Source organism: Oculina patagonica, chromosome 10 (assembly GCF_052425735.1).
Source record: "Oculina patagonica isolate OP01 chromosome 10, crgOcupat, whole genome shotgun sequence".
Taxonomy (NCBI): domain Eukaryota; kingdom Metazoa; phylum Cnidaria; class Anthozoa; order Scleractinia; family Oculinidae; genus Oculina; species Oculina patagonica.
In genome coordinates, this window is record NC_135767.1 from 2,997,150 (window position 1) to 3,006,215 (window position 9,066).

The window sequence follows — 9,066 nt, forward strand, 5'->3', positions numbered from 1 at the left end:
ATAATACACGTCATGCTCGCATACGTGTCGAACGTTTAATCAAATAACGTCAGTGCGTGTGTCCTCGAACAGTATCCTGAAAAAAAAGTTCAGATTAAGCTAAAACCGGTAGCAACTTGCCCCCATAAAATAGCTGCCATCGGGTTACCTCTTGCATGCGTAAGTGTCATCCTACGGTACACAGACGTGTTTTTCCGAACGCCCAGTTTACACAGTCCTCGAACAGTATCCTAAAAAAGGTTCAGATTAAGCTAAAACTGGTAGCAACTTGCACCCATAAAATAGCTGCCATCAGGTTACCTTTTGCATGCGTAAGTGTCACAGACGTGTCTTTTCAAAAGGCCAGTTTACACAGAGGCTTTTGACGCGACTTTTGTGGCGCTTTCCAATGTAACTTTCGTCGTGCTTGACCTCGCGATGAAAATCGCACGAAAATCGCAAGTGTAAGCTGCGGAGATTTGGGCGCGATCTGTCTCTTTGCGGGAAAAATCGCATTGAAATAACCGCTTGTTTTACACTTGAGATTTTTTTGGCGATTTTGATCGCAAGCTCGAGCGCGACAAAAGTTTCAATTAATAACTGGAAAAGGCGACAAAAATCGCATCAAAAGTCGCCTGTAAAAAAAAACGAAAATGACCTTTTCTATAGCCAGTTAATAGTATGTCCAGTAGAAAATATTGTAAACGATGAAGGCCGATGGAAACAACACACGCGACGCATTGTCAATTGCGTCAGCTATCTTGGACATCTTTTTGTTTTTAGTGCTGCTATCAAAAGGCCCGTCATCCACTACGGCCTTGTTAGCTTTGGTTGCTCTGTAAGCCATCTCAATGTCATCTGAGCCCATATTTGTACCACCATTGATGTCGCCATTGGCTGAGGGAGAATTAACGTCATTCCTGGAGCCAATCAGTGATTTAAATGATAAGGACATTCTTTTTGAGAGGGGAATTTTATCTTTCTAAAACAAAAATGTGTAAAACAAGCACAGTTACACTTTCCAAAGGTTAATTACAACATACAATACAAGTACAAGATATAGTACTCTGGGATGAATTGAATCAACTATAATGTATCACATTTTCAGAAATTAGGCTATGCTTAACTAAGTGGTATTGTACATGTATAGAAGCCACGGTATGTGATATATTGTATGTGATATATTGTGAAATTTTCAAACCCCCTATAACCCTTCCCCTTCCAAAAAAAAAACTAGGAAAAAATAATTGGCCTACATTTGACAGTCTGTCTTTTATAAGAAAATCCTTCTCAATCTTACCCACGGAAATCCATCTTTTTGTTCCTTTTTTAGTATTACACCCGGGGGACACTCCCATATATGAGCTATATAGGTGTGTGCCGCTGTGAAGGGTATCAGATTTTCAGGCAGTTTAGTCTGGGATAGGGTATAGAAATCAGAAAGTTTTGGTCTAGCAAAGGGTAGCATTTGCCGTGAAACTGATCGTTGGTATGACGAATTAAGTCCAGAATCGGAATAGAAACTCAGAAGAGAAAGAGGATTTCCTAAACGTAAATAAAATCATCGCGGCATGGTTGTTGACAGATGGTTTTCCATTAAAACACTGAGTTCTAAAAAAGAAAGTCTGGGATAGGTAGGGATTTTTGGTATCTAGTCTTGCATAGGGTTGCAGAAATCAGCTGGTCTGGTATTGGGTAAGGGCTTTAAATTCGCAGCGGCACACCCCCACCCAAAAATATACAGGGCTCCCCCCCCGGGGTATCACACCACAGTGGTATTGCCATTGTGGCAGTTTTTGTACCTAGTCAGCTATGTAAGTTATTGCATATCGCACAGCATTTACCTTGAATTTCATCTGATCCTCATCTTGCTTGCCTCTCTTCGCAAAAAGGTACACGATCATGCATTCAATCAAAGTCAAAAACACAAAGCTAAATGACACCAGCAGATACCAGTCCAAAGCCTTTGGGTAGCTGACTTTAGGCAAGTCGCCACTTAGAGATCCAAGAAGAAACATGATAGTTAAGACGGTGGTGATTCCCAGCGCCATTCTGTTTCCAATATCATCTTTCTCCATCCAAAAAACAATCCAACTTAGCGTTACGACAAAAATGGTTGGAAAATACACTTGAATAAGAAAGTAGCCGATGCGCCGCTGAAAGGAAAACGTGGCCGTTATTGTTGAGAAATTCCCTGTAAGAGATAAGGTAAGCATTGTTTTAGTAGGGATCGGAGATAAGCGTAATTGCAATAATTTGAGACCCGGACCGTGTCAGATACCACAACATTGACTGTGAACTTAGTAAACACATGGAAAATGTTCCCCGCAATGCTGCAGAAATGGCATGCAAGCGATTCTACTTCTGCAGCTTTAGGGGCGGACCTAGACTTTCAGGTTGTGGGGGAACCGACCTAGGAAGATAGGGGGGCCCCCCCTGAAATTTTTTTCCGGTTTTAAAAGGGGGGGCCCCGGCCCCCCCGGCCCCCCCCATTGGGAACAAGGTCTCGCTCAACATCAAGGGTGGAGTGCTGGGGGGATACATGGACAAAAGTAGAATAACAAGGAGAAAACAATGGCTATAGATGCAACATTTCAACTCTGCTGACGAACGCTAAAGATATCTAAAACCGTTGAAATTGGGAGCGTTGATTGTACAGACAACTCTTTCTTAACGGACACCTCTATAAGACGGACCCTACATGGTGTTTGTCCCGTCCCTACCGTTTTTCAGTCATTTTACTGTAACTAATATAAACTCCCTATAAGAAGGACACCTCTCTAAAATTAAACGGACAGTTGGAGCCGGTCCCGATTGTGTCCGTTTTAGAGAGAAATGATTGTAATCCTAACCTGTATCAACTACCACTACACCAGACTTTAATTTGGAGCCTTTGTATTCAAACTGAGCCATTTCTGTGTTTCCAACAACAACTTCAGTTGCCCCAGCGACCCACTCGTAGATGATGTCCCTAGTGGTATACGCATCTGTAGAGGAGAGAAAAAAAAAACACAGAAACTTAATATCAGGAGCAGGATATTCAGCAATTTATGGTCGTTATCTTCAATAACAAATGTTTGGGTAAGCTGCTAAGGAGTCTCAAGGGCGTGCACGTGCATCCTTACTATGTGTTCAAGGCCTGGTATGTCCGGTTGGTTTTTTTTTTTTATTTTTTTTTTCCCCAAAACTTTATTGTCTTTTATATAAAAATCTACTCCTATTTGTTCATTAATCTTGCTAGCACAACACTTACAACTGCCAAACTTGAGTGAGCACTCTTGAGAGTCCAGGGGAAAGTGCCTGAGATCCATCACGCAAGAGGCGAGGAGATTTACCCTGCGACAAAACGATATAAAATATAACTTGTACTTAACTATTTAGAGGCTTCATACAGGGATCTCGTACTCATAATATCATGTAGATCATTCACTTAATCAATCAATCAATTAATCAATCAATCAATCAATCAATCAATCAATCAATCAATCAAACAAGCAAGCAATCAATCAATCAGTCGATCAAGCAAGCTACTAATCCGCATAAGCATCACCATGCAAGGCAGCACAACAGCCTGGGGGGTTATATTGACAGTATGTGCCGGTTATTCAATTACGATTTCTGTAGCATTCATTTACCTGCAAAATTTTATCACACTGCCCTAAAAGGTTTGGTCGTACTCATTCACCTCTTTGTGGAGAGGGAGTTAGTATTGTGAATGCTAATTGTCTCGCCCAAGAACACAACAAAAAAACTTCGGCCAGATCTCGAACCTAACGGCTCTTGAGCCTGGGTCCAACAAAAAAATATTATCGCATTTATAAGAGTTATTTCCCAAGCCACTCATTATTACTAAAATAAGCTGTATCATTAGCCTTTAAAATATGATTTGATTGACTGATCGCTTGTTAGAATTTAGGACTCACCCTTTGCTGTATAAAAGATCTCCACTGGGTTCAATGCGAACAAAGGTGTGAATTTCCTCATCCGGCATCATCATATTCGATTCACGTGCGTTGTAACAATAGGGATCTGGTACCCAAAGATTGTCTATTTCGCCGCCTTTTATGGTAAAGGTACTGTTAAATTTCCCTGCCAGACGTGGGTCTTTCCATGACTGTCGAAAATAGCTGTATACTCTGTACTCCTGTCGATTTGAAAGACGCAGAGATCGAAAATATTACACATTAGGTTTTACTTCAGGGAGCTATGCGGCAAGGTACTGATAAAAAATTTCAGTGCTTTTCCCAAAAATGCTGAAATGCGAGTGTCTGGCACCTGTGAATAAGGGGAGAGCAAGCCAGACAGATAAACCCTGACACCCCAGGGCCGGTAAGGGGTTGGGTATCACCTCAACCTCCCCTGATTATGGTAACTTGACGACGACGACGACGAATATGAAGATGGTAAAGATGATGATGATGATGATGATGATGATGATGATGATGATGATGATGATGATGATGGCGTTGGTGGGGTGGTTGGTGGTGATAGTGTTGGTGGTCAATAAGTGGTGGTTGTTGATGATGACTGGATGATGATGATGATGATGATGATGATGATGGCGGTGGTGGTTAGTGGTAGTAGTAGTGGCGGTGGTTGGTAGTGATAGTGGTGGTGGTACTTGATGATGACGATGATGACGACGACGACGACGACGACGACGATGATGATGATGATGATGATGATGATGATGATGATGACGATGATAACGATGATGATGATTTCCGAGTATATTTCTTCGTATTTGATCAGGCTCATTTATTTATAGCAGAAGGATGATGCTTTAGCTTGAATATAACAAAGCATTATTTGAGTAAATGGAAAATAAAGTCGGTCTACACAGTGTAAAAGGCACAATTATTTTAAGCACATACCATATTAGCTTCTTCAATATTTCCAAACGATTCGATAAAGATGCTTGCAAAAATGGTTATAGGTTTTCCCTTTCCTAAAAGGTATGCGAAAAAAAATTTAGTTTGCTTCAGACACGAATATAAAAGCAGTCAGCGGTAACGTAATCTAGGCTCCGTCATACGTACTTACCGAAATCTGGTCCGATAGCTTTGTCGTAGCCAGAGAAAAGCTTTGAAATCACATCGTCATCACCAGCAATACTGTTGAAAGTAATAAGCAAATTATACTCTGACTGTGTATGCAATAACTGGGCGTGCAGCAGAAATTTCCGTTTAATTCTAGAGTCATGCATTTGAGCAGCTTTTGATTTTCAATGCTGTTTTAAAAATTTAAGCAGTAGGACAGTTGAATAAACAGCAGCCAGCAAGAAGAAAATAATCCTTCACCTGGGAATGAAAGATTTAAGTTCTACAATCATTATTATATACTCCTAGCTAGTCGGCCCGCACATATTAGTACATAAATCGAGTGCACGAGAGAACTTTGAAAATGCTGGATCAGCAATAATAAAGCATTCCTATTGGCTGATTTTAGCTATATGCCACAGACTTTATAGCATGTAATTTACAAATAGTTACGGGTGACTGTTAAAAAAAATCTCTGGTTTGAATCTGAAAAGGCTCAGAAAGCTCCCAAACGACAAGAAATTTAAAACCTATTAAATCTATATTATTTAAGATCACGTATAATACCAGGCATAACTAATCGATGATCAATGACATCAATTGGTAATCAATGAGTAATCGATGGGTAATCAGTTGATTAGTCATTGATTATTGGCGATGATCAATGAGTAATCGATGACTAATCGAAGCCGAAAAATTTTGTGGCCTATCGATTACTCATCGATGACATCGATTACTCATTGATGTAATTGATTACCTATTGATGTTATTGATAACTCATCGATGACCCATCGATTACTCATTGACTATAATGCTGCGCACAAAAGACACATTTCTTGCTTTCTTGTACCATTTTTTTCGTTTGTGATTTTTTATCTGTGTAAGACGTATTTTCCTTCGTAACTGGCGTTTCTGCTGACGAAATTACACCTTCATAAAAGGTCAAATATAAACCTTCTGGCATGTCGAGACGTGAAGTGCTTATCACAAAAACAGATGATTCTTAATTGTGCAATATTTCTGATATTTCACTTTACCCAACTCTTTATTCACTAACAAAACAACTTAACACGAACTAACTCGTCTGAAAATGAAACTAACAAGTTCGCTGATAAGAATCGACTACGTGGTTATAGATTTTGCTCGGTTGATGTTTGTCAGCAAAGTAAAACTGCTTCGGGGAAACAGCCGGCATAAGCAGTTGTATTAAGAAAACTTTATTTCAACACGGTAAAAACATCAGGACTTAAATTACATAATACATTATTTAAAATTACTTTATACCTATTTTACATAATAAATAAATTTAAATTACATTAGTCGTCTACAATGATTAATTATAATAAATTATAATAAAAGAAATGCCTGCTTTCCATGAATGCCGTGTGTTGTTAATATTTACATTGATTCTAGCCAAAAACGAAACTGCTGCAGCCGGATTTAAAGCTAGTGAGAGTTTGTGCTTGCCGTAGGTCGACAGGTAAACTGTTCCACAGCACCGCACCTCTATAGCTAAAACTTTTTTTAAGAAAATTAGTGCGGGGCAGCGGAACAGTTAGTTTACCCGCGGACCCTCTCAGTGAATAGGTACACGTATCGCTTCTATTAGAAAACATTGTCCTAAGGTAGTCAGGTGCAAGACCACTGAGTGATTTATAGACCATGACGGCTGTTTTAAATTTAAATTGGACATCGAGTTTATTCCAGCCAAGTCTTGCAATAAGATCATCAGCATTGGCATCGTAGGAAGAAGAGGTCAAGATACGTGCAGCACGGTTTTGCAGTTTTTGTAGTTTACTTGCCAGAGTTTTATTGAAATTCCCCCAAACGACACTACAATAATCAAAATGGGGTTGTACTAAAGAGTTATAGATACATAGTAATGTCTTAAATGGAACAAAAGACCTGCTACGCTTTAGGATGCCAATGCCAGATGCAATCTTTTTAGAAATATTTGTAATGTGTAGATTCCAAGTTAGGTTCTTATCTATATATACACCAAGGGATTTTGTAAATTCAACTTGCTTTATAGAGTCACCATTTATTGAGAAGGACAAAGGTCCACTCAAAGTACTTAACCTTTGCCTTGACCCTAGCAACATAAACTCAGTCTTAGACTTATTAAGAGTGAGTTTATTTGCAATTAACCATTCAGAAACTTTAGCTAACTCATTATTCATGTTTTCTTCTAATAGGGTAACATCGTTACTGGCAAAGGTTAAGTGCGTGTCATCTGCGTACATCCTAGGTTGTGAAATAGAGAGACAGTTGGGCAAGTCGTTTATATAGAGTAAAAAGAGAAGTGGACCTAGGATTGTACCCTGGGGGATGCCGCACAATAGCGGTTTACTGTCCGAGAGACAATTGCAACCGTTCACAAAACACTTTTGTTTTCGATCATCCAAATAGGAATTAAACCAGTTATACGTGACACCTGTGACACCAAAGGCTTTCAATTTTGATAGCAAGATTGTGTGATCGACGGTGTCAAAGGCCTTCTTCAAATCTAGAAAAACAACAGCGTTAACGTTGCCCTTGTCAATATTAAAAGCCCAGTTATCTGTGGCTTCAGTGGCTTCAAGCAGGGCGGTAGCAGTGGAGTGAAGTGAACGAAACCCTGATTGACTACTGGAAATTAGATTGTTTTCAGTTAAATATTCATAAAATTGATTGTAAACGATTCTCTCAAAGACTTTAGCGACAACAGGAATTATAGAAATAGGACGATAGTTATTTAAATCTGAACGTTCACCCTGTTTGAATAGTGGAACGACTTTGGTGAATTTCCATTCTGTGGGAAATATACCAGATATAATAGATCTATTAAAGATACAGCAAAGAGAGCTGGCGACCAAATCAGCACACTCGCGAAGAAGTCGTGCGGAGATTTTATCCAGGCCCGTCGCTTTAGATTTACAGAGTTTAGACAATAGAGAGAATACTTTTGAGCATTCTATCGTGTTGAGTTCAAATCTATGCTCGGTCTCCTCAAGGTAATCGAAATAAGATGGAATATTTCCACTTTGTTGAATATCATCAATAAGTTTCAGTCCAACACTAGAAAAATGATTATTAAAAGCAGACGACAGCTCATGAGAATCGCTAATGCTGTTGTTGTTAAACTTAATCTCTTTTACTGAAGAGGTGTGATTTTGTCTAGAAGTAAGTTCATTAATGATACGCCAAGTCTTACGAGGGTCACCTTCGTTTACGCGCAATGCACTTTTAAAGTATTGTTCCTTGGCCTGCTTGATTTCATTGTTGACAGCATTGCGACATTTTTTAAACTGTGACCAGTCACTCGCACTTCCAGATCTAGTGGCTTTTATTTTGAGGGTATCTCTAAAATGCATTCTTTCCTTCAGCTGAGGTGTGATCCAATCTGATTTGCGTGCACGGATGCGTTTAGTACGCAATGGTGCATGCTTACGCACCGGAATGAGACGATATCTATGAGTAATGAATGTAATCAATGACTAATCAATGCAATCAATGACTAATCGATGCAATCGATGACTAATCGATAACCAAACATTTTGTGGCCTATCGATTAGTCATCGATTACTCATTGATCATCGGCAATAATCAATGATTAATCATCTGATTACCTATCGATTACCTAGCTATTGATTACTCATTGATTTCATTGATGCCATTGATGTCATCGATTAGTTATGCCTGGATAATAGGAATAAACAAAATAAAAGGCTAATACTTACAATCTAAGAGATGTCAAAAGGATGATGACTAAAAAGCTTGACTGAAATGAAACGCTGTGCGTAGAAAGAACTTTCATCTTTACTGAAAAAAATGGGCAAAAACTACTGTAAGTAGCCTCCCATACACAGACGTTAATTATTAAATTAAGATTGACTGTAATGAATAATCCAATTGCGATCGTATGAGTCTAAAACTTGTATAATCAGGATATCTGCTTGAACAAATGTTAGGTTGTGATTATAAAGAAGCGAAAAGTAAAGCTTTTTAAAAATTAAAGGTTGGTGTACACGATCCTTCTGTCAGGCAGTCAGTCATCCGGCCCAGCCAG

The 9,066-nt window shown here is 39.1% G+C and overlaps 1 protein-coding gene across 1 annotated transcript; it reads right to left on the reverse strand.

Moving 5' to 3' along the window:
• Window positions 1–584: 584 nt before the first annotated feature.
• Window positions 585–8,845, reverse strand: LOC144629342 (gamma-aminobutyric acid receptor subunit alpha-1-like). The gene is made up of 8 exons (XM_078487579.1): window positions 8,738–8,845; window positions 5,023–5,093; window positions 4,854–4,927; window positions 3,903–4,123; window positions 3,233–3,315; window positions 2,832–2,966; window positions 1,824–2,173; window positions 585–961 (listed from the first exon to the last, which is right to left on the reverse strand). Exons 1-8 carry the CDS (start codon window positions 8,812–8,814, stop codon window positions 653–655), a joined length of 1,320 nt encoding a protein of 439 aa, XP_078343705.1. The 5' UTR covers window positions 8,815–8,845; the 3' UTR covers window positions 585–652.
• Between the last annotated feature and the right edge of the window lie 221 nt (window positions 8,846–9,066).

Bases quoted from the DNA above. Each gene is read 5' to 3' on its own strand.
- LOC144629342 (XM_078487579.1), bottom strand. From the start codon at position 8,814: ATGAAAGTTCTTTCTACGCACAGCGTTTCATTTCAGTCAAGCTTTTTA. The intron at 2,967-3,232 runs GTAAGTGTTGTG...TCTCCTCTACAG, and splicing joins CTCACTCAAGTTTGGCAGTT to ATGCGTATACCACTAGGGAC. The intron at 962-1,823 runs GTAAATGCTGTG...TTTTTGTTTTAG, and splicing joins AGGATCAGATGAAATTCAAG to AAAGATAAAATTCCCCTCTC.